The sequence below is a fragment of the Polyergus mexicanus genome, unplaced genomic scaffold (genome assembly GCF_030449975.1).
Source record: "Polyergus mexicanus isolate NDT 795.1 unplaced genomic scaffold, iyPolMexi1.0 SCAF_9, whole genome shotgun sequence".
NCBI classification, from domain to species: Eukaryota; Metazoa; Arthropoda; class Insecta; order Hymenoptera; family Formicidae; genus Polyergus; species Polyergus mexicanus.
In genome coordinates this window covers 925,598-944,072 of record NW_027223329.1, presented here as the reverse complement: position 1 = coordinate 944,072, position 18,475 = coordinate 925,598, and the positions used below count along the sequence as shown (strand labels likewise).

The window sequence follows — 18,475 nt, the reverse complement described above, 5'->3', positions numbered from 1 at the left end:
AAGCTAAACATGACATGCGATTAATAAATATAAAGTTTTATTGCTATCGTGTCGACGTTAAAAGGGTACTCGGTATGTTTATGAGCTTCCTCTTAATAATGCTTGAAAGTTTTTCTCGCTTTTTCTATTTCATGTAAAAGAAGGCAAGAATATCTTTATTTAAATTTACAATGTCATTGAATTTGAAAAAAAGATTTATATGATATAAATACTATGTATATTCGGAAAATACAATTGAGATGTGTTCCGAGAAGAAAATAAACGCGTTAGTTTATGATGAGTAAAAGTTATTCATTTCCTGACCAATCGCTTTTGATGATAGTGTTGGACGAGAGATTAATGGATTATTAATACTTTTCCGCTCGCCTATTTACGCGTTTATTCGCTCATTTGGGTATTGTAATCTGTGTATTAGAATCAATAAATATTTAATTATATTTTTACACGAAAACCGAAAATTATTATTAGAAATAATTATTTCTATTGATTCTTTCGAAATATTAATAAAATTTGATTTAAAAAAAGCAAATGTGGAAAAATCACAAATGTGATTAGTAATCTGTCGTGTTTGGCAAATTGCGTTTAATTCTAATAAATTGCAAGAAGATTTTTAACAATAAGTTTAACAAAATGCTATAAATATAAATAATATATTTTGTGTATTCTTTAATGAATTAGCTGTTTGTTTCATTACTTTTGCAAATTTATAAAATTATAATTTCTAAAGTTCTATTAGTAAAATATAATTTCTCAATAAGATGCTATGAAGAAAGAAGATGAATAACACACAACTTTATTCTTGTGATATATTATATTTTTTTATGTATTATATATTGGTCAAGGTATCAAGGATAATACTCATTATCTAAAAATAGCTTTTGCTATACACTGGTATATCTTTGATAAAAAATTACAATACGGTGTGCTCGTTTAGCAATTCATTTATCGCTTTGCGAGATACATTGCATTCTATTTTTACCTCCGAGTTCTATAAATCGCATGCAAAACAAGGAAGCTCCGCGGAGACGAACGAGGACATAAGTGAGCAGACGATGACACTCGTCTGAGTGTAAATATAATTCGCGCTCGTGGGCGAGTTAAGTGGTTGTGGCGAGATGGTAAACGCAAAATTAAGGCTACAATTAAGGGGACGCGATATCTCCGTTCGGGACTTACGTGGCCGGATTGCGCATTTCGTTTTAAATTTGCTTAAACTGTGGAAAATTTACGACAGCGGAGAGCTGGAAAGTCATGCGATAGAATTAACATGAATTGCGCGGACATTATAAAGAGTTCCTCCCTTCCCCCTCACTCTATCTCTTACGTAATTTTCTGTAAAGTATTTAACTCTTTTTCATCTCTGCTTTTTCGAGGGAGCATCATATTTCGTTTCCATCTGATCGTGACGTACTTGCAACGAACCATTTAGATTTTGTGTGTTGGAGATGAGATTTATATTATATGTCAACCTAGTTTTACATAAAATCTATCAAAGATTTTTTTTTTTTTAGTCATCTTTCCATTTTAATAAAAATTTGATTTGATCCATTATTTCGCGGAGAAACGGAAAATAGTATTTTAATTTTTTCAATATTAAATAAATTATTTCTCAAATTAAAAACTCCTCTTACACATTTTTCTTGAATTCATCTTAGAAATACGATTTATCGTAGTTTTGAAGCTAATTTGCCTAAATCTTACAATTTTTTCAACTGTTCGAATCTTAGCAATTTTTAATAATAAATTATGTAAATAAACTGATAAATTTTATCCGAATTAATAAATAATATCTCTAACTCTATTATACGAACTACTAATTATATGAACTATAATTAGAAATCTCTCTCTTGCGATTTTTTTCGTTCTTCTTCTTTAATATGGTAACTAAAGAAGATCATTTCCATCTTTTATCGGCTCTTTATTTTCTTTGAAATTTAAAGTATATGCATATTCTCAAAGATCTATTCCCGTGGCGCGTCCTGCACGAGAACCCATCAATAAAACAAAGATTCTGCGTGCGGTATGAGCGCTCCTGAAGGACATGAAGGAAGGTGAAGAGCCAATTATCCATAATTTCGTGTCTCGCGTAATTGGAGGAGGAGAAAGAGACGGCAGTCCGTCTCAAGAGTTTCCGTCTCCCATACTTCAGCTCGCCGTCTCATCGGCGATCTCTCTTGCTAGCCGCGGAGAATTAATTCAATTTCGGTCTAGCTGACGAGGCTTCCTAGGACAAAACTATGCTGCACGTTCCTAAATTCGTAGCGCTTAAGATCTTGCTACCAATGGACCGCGATTGTAATTAAGGACGATGTCACGTGGATGCTAAAATTTCGCGATATAGCACTGTGAGTTAGCTATCGGCTAATTTCTTGCGAAAATGGAGGATCAAAGACGATTCTATCGGAAATCCTCGGTAGATGATAGACTTGAGACCGAAACCGCGCGAATCAGTTCGATATGTTGAAACCACGAAGATCGATATTTAGTATAATGCGATTTTCTCTAATATAATGCAACGATGTTATAAAAGTATATATCTTAAAATATATATTTATCACTTCCATGATAAAAAAAAAAATCTGCTGTGGATACTTGAAAGGAAACGATAATTCGAACAACAAATTTTATAAACTATACGCAGATTATTTAAAGAATGCATAAGTGGAATAATTAAAAGCACTTTTTTACATTTTACATTTTCTGAAAACTAATATAATGTATATGGTTGAATTAGCAGATATTTCCAAATTATATTTTTAACTGTTTAGATATTTAGATATTTTCATCTTTATATATATATATATATATATATATATATATATATATATATATATATATATTTCTCATAATAATTAATAAATAATGGCGTATGTGACATCCGTCAATATTTTTACCTTCTCATTATATATTTTATTAAATTTTTTTATCTGATAAAATTCATACACACATATATTAGGCTCTTATTAAAACATGAAAATATAGATTTTGTAGGAAAGGTTCAATAGGAGAATTTTTATTTATTACAATCAAACACAAATTTTTAATTCAAGAAAAAAAATAAAATTTTACCCTCATTTGCGAGATACGATCGAAAAATAATTTAATGACGTATATTTAATGAATTGTCTGTATTGTTTGCATTTCAGCACACCGGCATACGATTATGCACCGAATCCCGATAAGCAATGGATACTCCAAGTTACGCAGAAAATGCAACCTATTCATAAGCAGTTTACAGATCTCTTAATGACGAAACGATTACAAACTTTACAAAGCGTCGATGCTGCCGTAGATAGAGTACGTATCACGCTTCACATTTTCATCGCACAATTATTTATACACACATACAATGTTTGGAATTTAAAAAATTATTATATATAATTGTATCGATAGAGAAAACTATTTTACACACATTCACCATAAAAAGTATTAAAATATTTATCTATCGCCTATATTGATTCTATTATAGATTTATCAAGAATTGAAGGATTTGGGTGAACTGGATAATACGTATATTATTTATACGTCCGATCATGGATATCATTTGGGACAGTTCGGGCTTATAAAAGGCAAGAGCTTTCCGTTCGAGTTCGATGTAAGGGTACCATTTCTCATTAGAGGTCCTGGCGTCGAACCTGGATCCATGTAAGTCTCTTTCAATTATAATTTAATATTTTGAGCGTCCTTTATTATTAAAATTTAAAATTGGATACTTTATTTAGTAATTATTGGAGTAATGAACTGCAGATTAGTTCTTTCTATGTTATGGAAGAGAAAAATAAATATAAAATTTATATATATTAACTAAAGAACTAAATATTTAATGAATATTACATGTACATGTTTGTGGATTGATCGTAATCATAATCCTTCGTATATCAGCGCAACAATATCTTTAATATATATATATATATATATATATATATATATATATATATATATATATATCATTGTGTAATCAATGTGTAATCTCTTTATATATTTTTCTCACGTTCTTTTATTAAATAATGTACAGTTGTCCCTCATTTTATAAATACATTCTATTTTCAACAATTCGAACAAGCAATGTGCAATAATTTCTCGTTAATAAACGGGAGAATGCAATAGTATGGCAAGGCATTCCTATATCTTGTCACGGTTCGATATCAAAGGTACAATCTACTTGTTCCCTTAACTCCAGGCAAGATTTGACGGTAATAAATAGAGCATTTGTCTGTAAGTGGTTTCTCGCCGTCTCCTGGAATTACGGAGTTCCGGATCCTGCCCGAGAGCCCCGAAATAAATTATCCTTATAGTCCATGAAACCGAGCCATGAAAGACAGATGGTATAACGCGGTAATTAAAACAACAGATTACTGATACTTCCTAATCACTGTGATTAGCCTACGATCATTATTAAGTCAAATAGCATTTTTAGAAAATTAAATTATTCTTTTCGAGGAGTACTATATTTCCATAAAAAATTATTAGGAGAACAAAAAAAAAATTATTAATCATAATATAATAAAAAAAAGTATAAAGAGAAGCTGCATTTTCTATTTTCTATCATCTTTATTTTCTATTATGTTCTTCCACTTAGCTATATATCAAATTAAAAATAATGATTTATATACTAAAAATTCCCTTGTTATTATTTTTTCTTAAATATAAGATTAATGAGAATTAAATCGACAAAATTAAAATTTTTCTAGCTAGAACACAATTTTTAACCATAGATCTCTGCTGTCCAATATCTCAGAAAAAATAAACTGAACATTATTAATTATAATCAAAAAGTTAATGATTCTTTATCTAAAATAATTCAAATATTTTGAAAATGCGCCTATATGACTATAAGAAATTTATACGATATAAAATGTACCGCGGTATACGAGTTATTATAATATTCGATATTTGCGGAACTTTGGCTACCGCACTTGAATTGTTCAAGAACAAATAAACGTCAAAAAGTCTAAGGCACGATTAAGGTCGTAATAAAAGATCCACATAACGTTGCAGAGTAGATGACATAGTTTTGAACATCGATCTGGCGCCGACGTTCTTGGATATTGCCGGCGTCGAAACGCCACCACAGATGGATGGTCGTTCCTTCAAGAAACTCTTTCTCAAGTAAGTACGTTCGTAGTTTTCTTCTCAAGATTTATTTAAGATGTTCCTTTTAAATCTTCTCGCTTATTATTTTTCATATTTATATTTTATTTTTATACATATTTTTTATATTTTTAACATTTAAAAAGCTGAAAAGTATATAAAAAAAAAAAAAAAAAAATTTATAATGAAGCTTCATTTAAGAAACTCAAAGGAATTATTTTATTTTCGATATAATAACTCGAATAATAATTCATTGATCTTAATTGTATATTATAATGTATTACATCAAACACATATCTCTGACAATATTCACGATATAATAATTTTCAGTTAAACGTAGAGTTTAACATTCTTAAATATCGAACTTTTTAATGCGGATACGTAATCGGATTTTAGTCCATAGCGAGTTAAAAAAAAAAGTCCTGTTTTATTTCTTATAATTTCATTATAATCTATTAGAACTTTCCGATTTTATTAAGCAAAATCGCGTTATCAAAGCGTACTCTTTGCTGCAGCACTTTTTATAATTTTTACTCTGTGTGTAGCGAGTAAAAATTTCCATCTTGTGTGTAATATCATTAAATTATTTCCATTATAATCCCATTATATATACATATATATATATATTGTACAATATATGTGAAACATAATATTTTCAATGTCCCATGCCGATCGTATTTCTCGCTTGTGAGTAAAGGCTGTTGTTACAGTAGCAAGCATGGCAGAAGGTCGAAGTTCAAGTGGCCTGATACATTCCTGATCGAGTCCTCTGGCCGCCGAGAGACTCAGGAATCTATCGCTGAATCGAGGGCGCGGGAAGCTAAGAGGCAAAATGCTACACAGGCTAAGCAGCCACCGAGTTCGACGCCGGAAGAGGACGATGACATCCCAGATACAGATGCGGATGTTGAGCATCGTTTTACAGCGAGCGACATCGGAAGTGACATCGGAAGTGATCAGGATATTTCAGACGACGATGATCTTGAAGATTCGATTATGGACGAGACAAGTAAGTTAATCACTATTATAATATAAGATTCGAATCTCCATTTCGTTATCGGCAATTTATTTTTTGGAAATATTTTCGCAATGCAGATTATAGAAATATTTCTATATATAAGAGATATTCAAAACGAACCGATACGATCGACATTTCAAGAATTAGAGATGTGCAAATGGGATCAATCAATTAATTCATAAAGTTATTATATTTTACGAATTATTGGAATTTATGAGACAATGAGATTGTACAGATATATATGATTCATTACATTGTGAATTATTTCCAATATTACAATCAGTCAATGGAAATCAATCATTAGTGGTCAAGCACTCCTTTTTCTTTTATTATTTGAAAAATTAAATCGAAATATGCTAACTATATATATATATATATATATATATATATATATATATATATATATATATATATATATAATGGATAGCTTAATTCCTTCATGTGTTTTTATTTAAGCGTAAAAAGTGTGCAAGATAGAATCGCGATATTTTGCATGAACGTTACGTAATTTATATTAATTATTATAGCGAAATGTCACACGTATCTTCGATGATATTTGCGATGTAATAATTTTCAGTAGAGCTTAACATCCTTAAATGTCTTTAATACGAATCGCGTAATCGGATTTCACCCCGTGGCATTAGTTAATAAATTGATTTCATAAAAACGTAGATAGATCCTTTGATTCGACTCGAGAGAAATGTTCCAAACGCATAGGCAGTTGTATCATAAGTTTAGCTTACCGTTACAGCCAGCTGCTGTATATTGCATATTATATGTAGAAGCGTGGAAGAACGAGTTCTTTCCCTGATATATATTAGCATAAGTACCCGGTTCCTGGGATTGACAGGACATTTTTTGTCTTCTTATATACATCTTTCGAGATTATCGAGCACTTTGTTACAAGGATATTTTCGGGATAAAAAAGATGCGAATAAAAGCGATGTAAATATATTGTACATATTTATATCTCACGAAATGTTCTTCTAACGTTTCTCAAACTTGCGCAAAGGATATAACTTTTGTACATGTTGAGTTATTATGGCGAAGAAGGTGGTCTTACAAGCGTAATTTCTTTTTAGGGATTCTTGCAGGGAAGCACGCGACGTTCAATTCTAATCCTACTTTATTACCTTCCAAGAACGGTGCTTATATCGCAGTTTATTTTTTTCCTCGCGACATAGTTCGCAATAATATCGTCAAATAATTCCTCTTTATCGTTGCAGATATAAACCTTCGACCAAACTAAATATTTCGTTGCTCTAATATCGGATCATTTTTAATTTTACGATTGTCTGTTCCCATTTCAATTTTTGCGTTATCTATATCATAAATATCTTATGGTCAAATATCTATTTCATTCTGAGACCATCTTGGTTTCTTTCTTTTGAAACAATCATGAACATTCAGAAATGGAAATTTCAAAGAATTCTTTAAAAAAAGGGATCATGTGCACCTTTTCCGATAATTTGATCCTTTTCCATTAAGATTAATTTTATACAAAAATCGTCTTTCATAAAAAAATTTGCCTGCGAAAATTAGCTTGCAAATGCCTTTGAAAAGGAATTCGCAAACATATGTATGTCGACGAGAGAAATTAATTAAAAAAAGATCCTTCGTTATAGAATTACATATTGCACACTTGTTCTTCTAGGTTCTGATCCGCATCTCGACAATAGGGTGCATGCTATGCACACGCCCTTCGCGACGAAGCACGAACGTCTCGCGGCGGAGTGCTCGCGACCGGAAACGCAAGCCGATTGTCTTCCAGGACAGAAATGGCGATGCGAGAGGGACGGACAACGGTGGCGACGACATAAATGTAGATACGCGGTGCCACCATCGCAAAGGGTGTCCAAGAAGTGCGCTTGTTTCACACCCCACGGAGTGGTCTACACGAGGCTCGAATCTAACGATTATGACGGGCAGAGATACAATCCCCCAAGGGATCGCCGACCCGCGGATTTTTACGGTGACATGACAGGATATTTCCACAAACGAGGTGAATGTCTTTAGCTGATGAAAAAAATCTTAGATTTATATATTTTATCATATATATATATATATAAAAATTAAGGAATTAATAAAAGTATATGTTTATCAAAAAATTAAAAATTTTTAAGGTCAACTTCATTTTTAATATTCTAGAAAAATATTTTTCAAAATTATTTTATAATAATTGTTATAAAATTATCATAAAATAATTGTAAGAAAGATAATTTGACATAGGCAAGCGAGAAGCGTTGGATGAGGAGTTTGGTGATTATTTCCATTTGGAAGACGAACGGGACAGCCGTGCGATTGACGAAGAAGATGACGAAAACTTCCTCCAGGAGCTAGATCTGTTAACACAGGAAGTGAAGGAAGAGTACGAGGCTGCACAATCTAGGTATGAAAATGATCATCAGTTATCGCGGTATTATAAAATAAGCGTATTATTGAAATATCATAAATGACATATTCATTTCAGAAATAATAATGGAATAAGATTCATGGACGTTCGTGACGATGAAAGCAACAGGCAAGATAAACCTGTCGTTGACTACTTGGATTACGGCTATACTATAAACGATTTCGATCTCACCTTGGATAAGATCATTAAAGGTCGGCTAAATGTAGACGATGTGATAAAAAGACACCGGAGAGTACGGAGAAGTGTTACGAAGAAGGATCCTATAGAGCACGTCACGAAGATTATGGAAAGCATAGAGGAAGAATTAGATGACTTGAAGGTAAGATTCGGAAAACGAAACATCTCAAATTTTAATACAATTATTTCACATATCATGGCGATAATGTAAAAAGCCGATTTGCGGTTTTTATCAATAGCAAACCCAAGTTCGTCATTCATCTGAGATAGAGAAGACGCTATCGCCAAAATGTCTAGTTTTACCGGAAGGCGGCGTAAATTGTACCGAAGCTGTATATCAGGATCCTAACGAATGGCGGATATCGAGACGAGAGATCGAGCAGCAAATTCGGGAGATGCGGATGCAGCTGGAAACGTTGAAAGTAAATTGTATCGATAATTAATTCGCTTTCAGTAAAATTTCACGGTAATAATAACAAACACGTTTGTAGGAGATTCGCCGGCACTTGATGATCAAACGACCGCAATTCGTGGACAATGAGGAGAAGCTCGCCGACGCGGAAGAAACTCTTGATTCGCGTAAGATTCATCATCATCTGCCAAAGGGTCACACGAGTCGTCACCATAAAAAACATGATAAAATTGCTCACACTACCGTGGATCGCGACACAACTACAGAATTTACAGCGAATTTCGATACAACTCTAAGTAACGAGAAGGTATCGATGGAAGGGAAGCTCGATAAATACAATACAACTTCTTTCGAGACTTTTATCACCGAAACTAGCGTTGAAACGTCAACGACGACGATTTTAACGACGGTTAAGCCAAAGAAAACGCCCCGTCGCCAGAAGATTAAAGAAACATCTGCAAACAGAACGGAAATCGAAGAGGATAAACCGCAGAGGCGCAGGAAAGTGCATCACCATCGTAAAAATAACACGCTGCTTACTAATAGTGTTCACGACGATGTACTTCGCGCGAATACAACCGATATTAGTGATATAACATTATCTACAACTCGAGATCCTACGACTAGTGAGAGACACACTTACGATCGACAAAAATCCACGACTGTTCCTACTACAATTACGGAAACAAGTACTGCGAGACGAGAATTTATCGATGTATCCAGAACCAGTAGCGACTTGAATCAAGATCATATTACAGAATCAATCGCAGTTACTGAATCGGGAACGACTATAACGATGACTTCGATACACAAAATAGAGAACGTGCCAAGAACCAGCGCAACTATTGGTAAAGGTTCAAGTTCTAATCGATCTCGAAGTACATCCCTGACGATACCGACGACCACGCCATTGCCGAGGAAGTTTTCCAAGATACAGAGGAACAGGACGTTGGGAATTCTCGGACCAGCGAGGATAGACGTTACTATTCTCGAAGCTCCCGACAGGAAACATAAACAGGGTAAGATTGCGAATGAAATATTTACGATTCCGATCGGTGTTCTAATTTCTATCTTCAAACGGTTTTCCATCGTATAATATTTAATATAGGTATAACCACAGTCAATAATAACGGCCGTTTACCGCCGATAATGAACAATCCATTAGAAGCTCGACACAAATGCTATTGCGCGCCAGATACGAAAAAAGACGAGAAGGAATTGGCTAGAGAGGAGAGACGCAGATTGAAAGAAGAGCGTTTAAAGAAGAAGGAGCGAAAGCTCAGGAAAAAAGCTAAGCTGGAGAAGGAATGTTTGACAGAGAGAATGAACTGTTTCGAGCACGATAACGATCACTGGCGTACTGCACCTTTGTGGAACGCGGGACCATTCTGTTTTTGCATGAATGCTAATAATAATACATATTCATGTCTACGCACAATCAACGTGACGCACAATTTCCTTTACTGCGAATTCACAACAGGATTAGTGACGTATTATAATTTAAGAATCGGTAAGTATATGCAAAAGAAGTCTTAAGAAGCGCGAAATTTCAAGAAAGAGACGACTGATAAATATCTTAATTTCTGTTAGATCCATTTGAACAGTGGAATAGAATATCGTCTTTGACATCTTCTGAAAAATCCTATCTGCACGATCAATTGGAGCATTTGAAGGGATGTAAAGGTACATGGGATTGTACAGTTGGCAGCGCTAGGGAGGCCATGCCACAGCTGCAGCAACATCAACGATATATCTCGAAAAGAAAATATAGCGATGCGTTCGGTACGTTTCACAAAGATATAAGCAATCATTTATATATCATATATATTTAGATTATAAAAATTTTATAAATTATTTTAACAGAAGATATATTTGTACCTTCGGCGTTGCAAATTATACGTGAAAGCGAACTTGGCGGCCCATCGAATAAAAGACGAAAGAAGTTACAAAAGCAAGTATCTACAATATATTAGATTAGGATATCATTTTAAATTTTTTAGAATTTTTGAACATTTTATTATATATATATATATATATATATATATATATATATATATATGTGTGTGTGTGTGTGTGTGTGTGTGTGTGTGTGTGTTTAATATGTAATACGTAACACCGTTTTTAAATTTTAGTTGGAATAGGCGCAGTAGAAGCTGGCAAAGTAGCTGGCGACATCATCAAGATACAATGAATCCCCGCCGTCATAGCAATAGACATCAATATTGATTAATATACTTTTTTTTTTATTTACGCTTTAACAACCGCGTGAGAAATGCCTTAGGTATATATATTGATTTCGCAATGCATTTAGTAGTCTAATTTATTTAGTGATAAATAACAAGAATACCATGGTGATATTTAAATTAATAATCTTTCGATCCTCCATAGTAGATGTTTATCATTTGCATCATGCATGTTTTTAATGTAATATTTTGTGGCAACTATTGAATTTAGCTATAGGAATTTTATGTGCACTACATGTGGAGCACTCATTTAAATTTATAGATATGCGAAATAAATTTTATATTATTGGGATTATACAATTAAAGACATAAAGAGGTGATCTTATTTCATTTCATATTATTTATGAGAAATTATTTGCTCTTTTTGAAAGTTTTCTGAAAATATTTAGTAAATAAATAGAAATTTGAGATAAAAAGCTTGTCTAATCAGATTTCGAATTTTTCGAGATATGCATGACATGTATGTGTAATGGCAATTATTCGTAAATTAATTAAATAATATTATTACTTTTTCTAGTATAAACGTCTTTTGGCTATAAATTTTTTTGACTACGACAAATTATTATTAGAATCAACTGTCTAATAGAAGACTGTGAATGCACAACGAAAAAAATGACTCGATCTTCCCTTGCCAATTGTGATCTTTCTGCGAATATTATTATTTGCATAATAATTGGAAAGAAATGTTTATCAAATGCTGCCAATTTAATTTTTAATTCTCCTATTGCCTTCATATAAAATATGAAAATACAGATGCTCTTATAATGCACACTGCCAAAAAATTTTACCAAGTATTGATATTCATTATATATCTTGATATTGATTCTAGAACAAGGATGGATGATTTAAACTTTTTAGTGCAATTTTTTCAAAATTATATGGAAATTGTAAATATCATTGCACGTATATAATTATATAATTTTCAATCTTGTTTTAATTTCATGTGACATGTCACCATTTTATATTGCTTTAACAAATGCACAGCTGTTTTAGTAGCAGAATGAATATAATTATTAGCAATGTACAATATTAGGAAAAGTAAAATGCTCTGATATACATATGTTTAAAAAAAAGTTATTAGATAACAATTAATGAAAAAAAAAAATGAAGATAATATGTATGTGTAATTTAACATATAAATATTGCTGCTTAAAGCATAATTATAAGTTTTCTGTAATTTATGTTTTTATATTTCACAAATTTTTTGGTAATATAACTATTATATATGTACTATTTTATGAAAATTTAGTTATTGTCTAAGATACATGTTATAATGCTGTGTAAAAACTTAAGATTCTATGTAGCAATAGCAATTAATTTTCTAATCAGCATTCTATTTTTCCTAACAAAATTCTCTGTATCGTATATTAAATTGTTATTCATCTATTTTCATTGAAGCAAATGTAATAGGAGAGGAAACTATATATATATATTCAAATCGTCTAGAATTCAGAAGATAAAGATTTTGTCCATATGGTATGACTATACTACACATTTCTTTCTTTGATTATAAGAAGAGGTACATTAAACTAAAATGATTATTCAGTTACCACAAAAACTCAATCATATACATGTGTATGTATATAGACAATGAGAAGTAGACAAATAATTTATATGTTTAATTGAAATTGTAGGATGTTGAACAAATTCATGTGTGGAAGAAATAATACAACAAATGTTTTTTTGAATTTTGTATACATTGAATTCTGTAATAAAATGTTACTTTTCAGAAAATTAACTTACATGTTTTTTTAACGAAATATATAGTTATTATCCTTTTGTTAAATTATAGAAAAGGTAAGAAATTTGTGAGTCATTTAAGAAAATCAAAAGTCAAGAGGATCATCTAGTTCGTCATAAGTTTCAAACATATTGGCGACATTGATATGATCCCCGTTAGATTTATTATTATCTGACATATCGTTGTTATTATCGATAGTGGAATTACGATTAAAACTCATAGAACATAATTCCTTTGTCTCATTGTTAACATCTTCACTTTCAGAATCAGTATCGTCTAAACATTTTTCAAAACTTAATAAATCTTTATTTATATTATTACATGGGAATTCCTTACCTGGTGTTATATCATCGGTTTTCCTATCAAAAATCCAATCTTCTGTCTCTGATGATTCAAAATATTTTGTCCATTTGTTCTCAGTGTTGTCACTAGCCGATTCTTCAGAAATACTTGCAAATGTGTCACAAGCATCATCTTGCTCAGAAGATATAAAGAATGTATTATTTGCTTTCATAGCATTCAATTGTTGGACATGAAGACGACAATCTCGTCCAGATCCTTGAAAATGTATCTAGAAATATAAATAATTAAGATTTAATCACAAAATACATAAAAAGTTATCATAAAAAGTCATAGTTGTCATCATTAATGATCTTTTAAATAAATACCTTCTGTATAGATTGTTTTGCATCACACAACTTGCAGTTCCATTTGGGTGCTTTTTTAACTATATGAACCTATAAAAATGTAAAAATATAAGTAAGGTACACACACACACACACACAAAATATACTACAAGTTATAACAAATGTTAATATTAACAACCTATTTTATGCTTACTTGATACATTTTGCAAGAATAACAACACAAAACGTTCATTTCTTGCGGCATTGTTAAAATAAATCGGTTGAAATTTGATTGAAAAAAAAATTCGAAGAAAGAATTGTGCGAAACTTCAAATCTCTGAGAACAAGTGCGGCCAACATACAAGATACACGCATATGCATATATCCAACATAAAATACTGAATTTATAGAAAACGGATTTTAGAACAGACCTATATATTATGAATTATGATGTACATATACAATTATTATGATATAACACGAAAGACTATAGAGGAAAATCGAAGTTATTATGTTCAAATTTAGAGGAATCCTACTATATATTGCTTTAAATAATGTATTATTTATTATATTAACAATGTTTTAGAAAATATATATATACATATATTAAGAAATGTATTATTTTATACAGATTTTATACATTAAATTTTTATACAGATTCTATTATTTTGTATAGATATTAAGACATTTAAAAATTGATGCTTTATATAATTTATTCGAATTCTATTGTGCAATCTGGCAGAGCCTCTGTAAGTTCTTTTCTGAGCGAAGCTTTATCTTCCAAATATGGCATCCCAGCAAGCTTCAAAGTCTTCAGATTTCTGTAAGATACAAGAACAAAACCTGATATTTGAAAGTTAAATGTTTCCTCAATTTAGAAATGTTATACACAAGAAACAGCCTTTATACCATATAATATTTTATTAATAATATATATATAAAATACATACTTTAGATTTTTCAAACTACGTATTCCTTGATCAGTTATACTCTTACAATCTCTGATTTCAAGCGTAATTAAGGTATCCTTCACTACTGATAACAACGGCAAGGCAGTGTTATACAAATAAAAACAACGTACAAGCTTTATCTCGTCAATATACCTGCAACCAACTGAATTTCTATAAGTACAAATATTGCAACAGTAAATACTATATAGTTATATTATAATTGCTCTTTGACAATATTTACAATATGTAAATAAATTGAGCAATTTATATTTTTTAGTATCAAACATATGGACATTTGATCAATACCAACAGTATACATAAACTGTTTTATCTATTAAAAAATCTTAATAATATTATTTCATATATATTGTTTCAAACTATATCAAGTATATTATATTATTGTCTGTAAAAATTTGTATTGTCTTTCTTACAATATCTCATTGTCAAATAGCCAAATATTGTTACAAATTTATTGCTTATACATCGTGACACCAACCAAAATATGGAAATCCTATATGAGTTATTCCAGAGTCTGTAGCATCTACAGCTTGAATATAATACTGATTCTTTTCTGGTGGTAAACTATTATAATCTTTCAAATATTGCGAAAAATTTTTCCATTTCACGCTTGCGCCATTGCTCAAGAGCCATTCAGCACATGCACGATCTGGACCAACCGATTGAATTCTTTCTTGATTAACCCTCAAAATAATTACTGATTATTAGCTTATTATGTATATGAACAAATAGTTTCATATAACGCTTCAATATAATAATTTGTATATAAATACCTGTTAAATATTATTGTTAACCAATAGAAAAATCCTCTATTAGGTACTTTTCTGCAATGATTTACAGTACCAAGCAATCCACTTAATTTCTGTAATTCATTCATAATATATAAGGAATAAATAATTAGAATAAATATAAGCAGGATAATATTCATATATTATCTTATTCGTACAGTTGTTTCTACAAAGATTAAAAAAAAAAAAAGAATGATTAAAATTAAATTTTTTGAAATATAATCTGCATAAAAGATATAAAAGATAATAATAAATAATATAAGATAATATCATACCTGTAATGTCATTGTTTTTGTTTATTTTGATATAATGTCACTGTAATATAAATTCTGCTGTCTTCTGCTTCTGAAGATCTATAATTTGATCTATCTATTCTAAAAAACATTCCATTTGACGTTACAAATGCTACTTTATGATGATAGATTTTTGAACACAACCCTGAATAAGACAGATCAAATCTAAAGGTTGCCTAGACTGATTTTCCTTTGAAAACTACGCAAAAGCGTTATAATTTATAACGGTCATTGGCGCGGGAAAGCGCGGAAGGATGATTGAGCATCATGAAAATAATTGGGTAAAATATGTCTATTATAAAGATTTTATTTCTGAATTTTTGAAAACTCGCATATTGTGTATATTTGCGGGCATAAAAACTGAATTAATCTCTCGGTGCAACTTAATTTTTCGGTAGATTTAATAATACGTTTGGATCATAATAATAATGCTTGGCATTATGATTACATATCGAGTTCGCTTGATGAAAATCGTCATACGCGTTCGATATTTTTTCCATACTTTTAATATAAGTTTTCTTGCAAGCGATATTTACTCTCGAAAATAAAATTTTTCAGTGACTTTATTAACGATACGCTTGACAATAAGGAATAGAATAAATATCACTTGCAAATAACGGCGTGCGGGTAATTGATATCGGAAATGCTGAAAAAAAATATTGGGTATACTACAAACTGCATCAGAAATGTCGGAACAAATATTGAGAGTGCTGAGAAAAATATCAAGCTATAGTTATTAAGCTATAATATTATGTGTAAACACAATATATATTGCATCGATACTGTAAACTTGTGATAAAAATTTAATTTTAGAAAATAAATATATATTTTATCTACAAATGAACATAGGTATAGCATCGAAAATACTAAAGTATCAGGTGCGCCGAGAAAAATATCGGGCGATCTTCGGATAATAGGTGATTGCACAGTGTATGTGAATTTCAATAATATTCATTATTTCAAAAATATATATAGTACATGAATTTTAATAATATCCATTCATTAAATATCTTGCAAATTATGTACAGAAAATATATGCTATTAAAATTATAACAAATTATTTAAAGCTTGCATATTTGGAATATACATTAGAGATATTTATTCATATTTATGAAATAATAATTTATTATTATCAATATATTATGTAATCAGGATATTTTGATTTTTGTATTATTCAGAATCAGATGCTAATTTTTTCAAATCTGTGTTGGAGAAATTATAATAATGCCATTGTTCTTCAGATGTCAAATCGCTAGCTCCATGTACTTTGTAAAACTCTTGTGCTGGGTTCCATTTGAGAACCACAAAATTCAACCTGTTACAATTATTCTCAACTGCTTCCTGCAAAGATTTTGTAATCAGATACATGTCGCATATCTACTTCTAGTTAAACATACTCTTGCGACAGATTTTAGAAGCTTGAGGCCAATATGTTTCCCTCGAAACTCTGGTGTCACATAAATATCCTCTAAATACATAGCTTTCCCGACCCATGTAGAATAGGTGTAATAAAAAATAGTATAACCAATGACTTTCTCATTAGATGTTGCCACATTACAGAGAAATAATGGTTGTCCATCAAAGCCATCTCTTTCTAAAGCTAAATATATTTTTTTCATGCTATATCATCATTTTTTTAGACAATTTGCAACATAATATAGAAAATGTGCATAAATCTTACTCTTATAATCAATTTTTGGTCCATTAGGCATTTTTTCATAATCTGCTAATTCCTGTGAAACAATATTTTTTACATTATCCAAGATTATTTATTCGTTACCAATAAAATTTACCTGTATAAGTGTCCTGATGGCTTCACAATCTTCACGTCTAGCTTTCCGTATAATTGTTTCAGTCATAATTGATCTTTGCAATTAATATGGATTCCGATTACAAAAATATTGCAATGATAATAAATATTTCAAAAATGTTGAAGATGAAGCACAATGCGAATAAAGGAAAAAAAATCTGATAAAGGAATCTTTTAATAACTTAAGTTATTATTTATATATATATCATGTATATATATATACTTATGCAATTTTAATTATATAATGAGATATGTAAGCTTTTAGTGCTCTTATCATTCTTATTTTATCGCTCTTATTATTCTTATAAAACGTGTAATTTTTGACAATCGGTCACGTCAATATTTTTTAGTTATTTCCTGCTTCCTGCATTTCTGCTGAATACATCGATTCTTAGAGGGCTCTCAATCGCAGATTACATTTCCTCTGTTGATCCTGCGTTTATGTGCCGGCTGTTTCAAGCATCAAAACAAACTAAAAGTTTTTACGTTACATTTTAACTATCCTTGACGCCTTTAAATCGACTTACAACATTTAAATAATTAAAACAACATGAGTCGCAGGAAAAGAGCAAAGGTATGTATTTTATTTCCTCCGATGTATCTTTAAAAATCAACCGCGATAATGTTTTATATATTTGTGGTTATGCACGTCAACATCAATTATAACTATAAGACTATGATTCTGTCACTGTTAGCTCATGTCTTATTCTTTTATTACGCAATAATTAATCAGATGAATAAATTTTCTTTAGAGTATTTTATGGTTATGCATTCGAATTTTAATTCCTGCGTTATAAAGTGAGGCTATATTTTGATTGTGTACATGTAGGATAATATGTTCATGATACTTTATTTAGCCATTATTTATCATTCGATAAATCATTATTTATTTAAA

General features: G+C 30.7%; 5 protein-coding genes across 8 annotated transcripts in view; 2 read left to right on the top strand and 3 right to left on the bottom strand.

Moving 5' to 3' along the window:
• Positions 1-13,016, top strand: part of Sulf1 (Extracellular sulfatase Sulf1) — a 58,912-nt gene extending 45,896 nt beyond the window's left edge. The window contains exons 5-17 of one of the 2 annotated variants that reach the window (XM_070301375.1): positions 3,147-3,297; positions 3,470-3,645; positions 4,999-5,109; positions 5,805-6,100; positions 7,764-8,111; positions 8,339-8,498; positions 8,580-8,841; positions 8,939-9,121; positions 9,191-10,130; positions 10,220-10,621; positions 10,702-10,893; positions 10,975-11,062; positions 11,244-13,016. In XM_070301375.1, coding sequence (XP_070157476.1) covers positions 3,147-3,297; positions 3,470-3,645; positions 4,999-5,109; positions 5,805-6,100; positions 7,764-8,111; positions 8,339-8,498; positions 8,580-8,841; positions 8,939-9,121; positions 9,191-10,130; positions 10,220-10,621; positions 10,702-10,893; positions 10,975-11,062; positions 11,244-11,337 — 3,403 coding nt within the window. In that variant the 3' untranslated portion in view covers positions 11,338-13,016. Of the gene's footprint in view, positions 1-3,146; positions 3,298-3,469; positions 3,646-4,998; positions 5,110-5,801; positions 6,101-7,763; positions 8,112-8,338; positions 8,499-8,579; positions 8,842-8,938; positions 9,122-9,190; positions 10,131-10,219; positions 10,622-10,701; positions 10,894-10,974; positions 11,063-11,243 lie in introns of both variants that reach the window. The other variant, XM_070301374.1, reaches the window with a different exon arrangement.
• Positions 12,991-14,036, bottom strand: LOC138936194 (MRN complex-interacting protein). 2 transcript variants are annotated; one of them, XM_070301377.1, is made up of 4 exons: positions 13,936-14,036; positions 13,764-13,832; positions 13,432-13,666; positions 12,991-13,371 (listed from the first exon to the last, which is right to left on the bottom strand). In XM_070301377.1, the coding sequence occupies exons 1-4, from the start codon at positions 13,984-13,986 to the stop codon at positions 13,181-13,183; spliced, it is 546 nt and encodes a 181-aa protein (XP_070157478.1). In that variant the 5' UTR covers positions 13,987-14,036; the 3' UTR covers positions 12,991-13,180. The 2 variants fall into 2 exon arrangements, with proteins under 2 accessions (XP_070157478.1, XP_070157477.1); XM_070301376.1 differs by having other exon boundaries at positions 12,991-13,666.
• Positions 14,037-14,322: 286 nt separating this feature from the next.
• On the bottom strand, positions 14,323-15,848 carry LOC138936274 (ATP synthase subunit s, mitochondrial). 2 transcript variants are annotated; one of them, XM_070301544.1, is made up of 5 exons: positions 15,753-15,848; positions 15,463-15,551; positions 15,168-15,373; positions 14,672-14,834; positions 14,323-14,542 (listed from the first exon to the last, which is right to left on the bottom strand). In XM_070301544.1, exons 1-5 carry the CDS (start codon positions 15,762-15,764, stop codon positions 14,434-14,436), a joined length of 579 nt encoding a protein of 192 aa, XP_070157645.1. In that variant the 5' UTR covers positions 15,765-15,848; the 3' UTR covers positions 14,323-14,433. The 2 variants fall into 2 exon arrangements, with proteins under 2 accessions (XP_070157645.1, XP_070157643.1); XM_070301542.1 differs by lacking the exon at positions 15,753-15,848 and having other exon boundaries at positions 15,463-15,630.
• Positions 15,849-15,977: 129 nt separating this feature from the next.
• Positions 15,978-18,475, top strand: part of Su(var)3-3 (lysine-specific histone demethylase Su(var)3-3) — a 113,894-nt gene continuing 111,396 nt past the window's right edge. Inside the window, exons 1-2 of the mRNA XM_070302095.1 lie at positions 15,978-16,051; positions 17,931-18,154. Of these exons, the coding sequence (XP_070158196.1) occupies positions 18,131-18,154 (24 nt within the window). The 5' untranslated portion in view covers positions 15,978-16,051; positions 17,931-18,130. The remainder of the gene's footprint in view (positions 16,052-17,930; positions 18,155-18,475) is intronic.
• On the bottom strand, positions 16,837-18,161 carry LOC138936574 (thialysine N-epsilon-acetyltransferase-like). The gene is made up of 4 exons (XM_070302097.1): positions 17,564-18,161; positions 17,452-17,503; positions 17,168-17,370; positions 16,837-17,111 (listed from the first exon to the last, which is right to left on the bottom strand). The coding sequence occupies exons 1-4, from the start codon at positions 17,627-17,629 to the stop codon at positions 16,941-16,943; spliced, it is 492 nt and encodes a 163-aa protein (XP_070158198.1). The 5' UTR covers positions 17,630-18,161; the 3' UTR covers positions 16,837-16,940.

Bases quoted from the DNA above. Each gene is read 5' to 3' on its own strand.
- LOC138936274 (XM_070301542.1), bottom strand. From the start codon at position 15,617: ATGAATATTATCCTGCTTATATTTATTCTAATTATTTATTCCTTATAT. The intron at 14,835-15,167 runs GTTGGTGTCACG...ATAGAAATTCAG, and splicing joins TATAGGATTTCCATATTTTG to TTGGTTGCAGGTATATTGAC. The intron at 14,543-14,671 runs GTATGTATTTTA...TGTATCTTACAG, and splicing joins CGTAGTTTGAAAAATCTAAA to AAATCTGAAGACTTTGAAGC.
- LOC138936574 (XM_070302097.1), bottom strand. From the start codon at position 17,629: ATGACTGAAACAATTATACGGAAAGCTAGACGTGAAGATTGTGAAGCC. The intron at 17,371-17,451 runs GTAAGATTTATG...AAATATATTTAG, and splicing joins ACCAAAAATTGATTATAAGA to CTTTAGAAAGAGATGGCTTT. The intron at 17,112-17,167 runs GTATGTTTAACT...AAATCTTTGCAG, and splicing joins TTCTAAAATCTGTCGCAAGA to GAAGCAGTTGAGAATAATTG.
- LOC138936194 (XM_070301376.1), bottom strand. From the start codon at position 13,986: ATGCCGCAAGAAATGAACGTTTTGTGTTGTTATTCTTGCAAAATGTAT. The intron at 13,833-13,935 runs GTAAGCATAAAA...ACATTTTTATAG, and splicing joins ATTCTTGCAAAATGTATCAA to GTTCATATAGTTAAAAAAGC. The intron at 13,667-13,763 runs GTATTTATTTAA...TTATATTTCTAG, and splicing joins CAAAACAATCTATACAGAAG to ATACATTTTCAAGGATCTGG.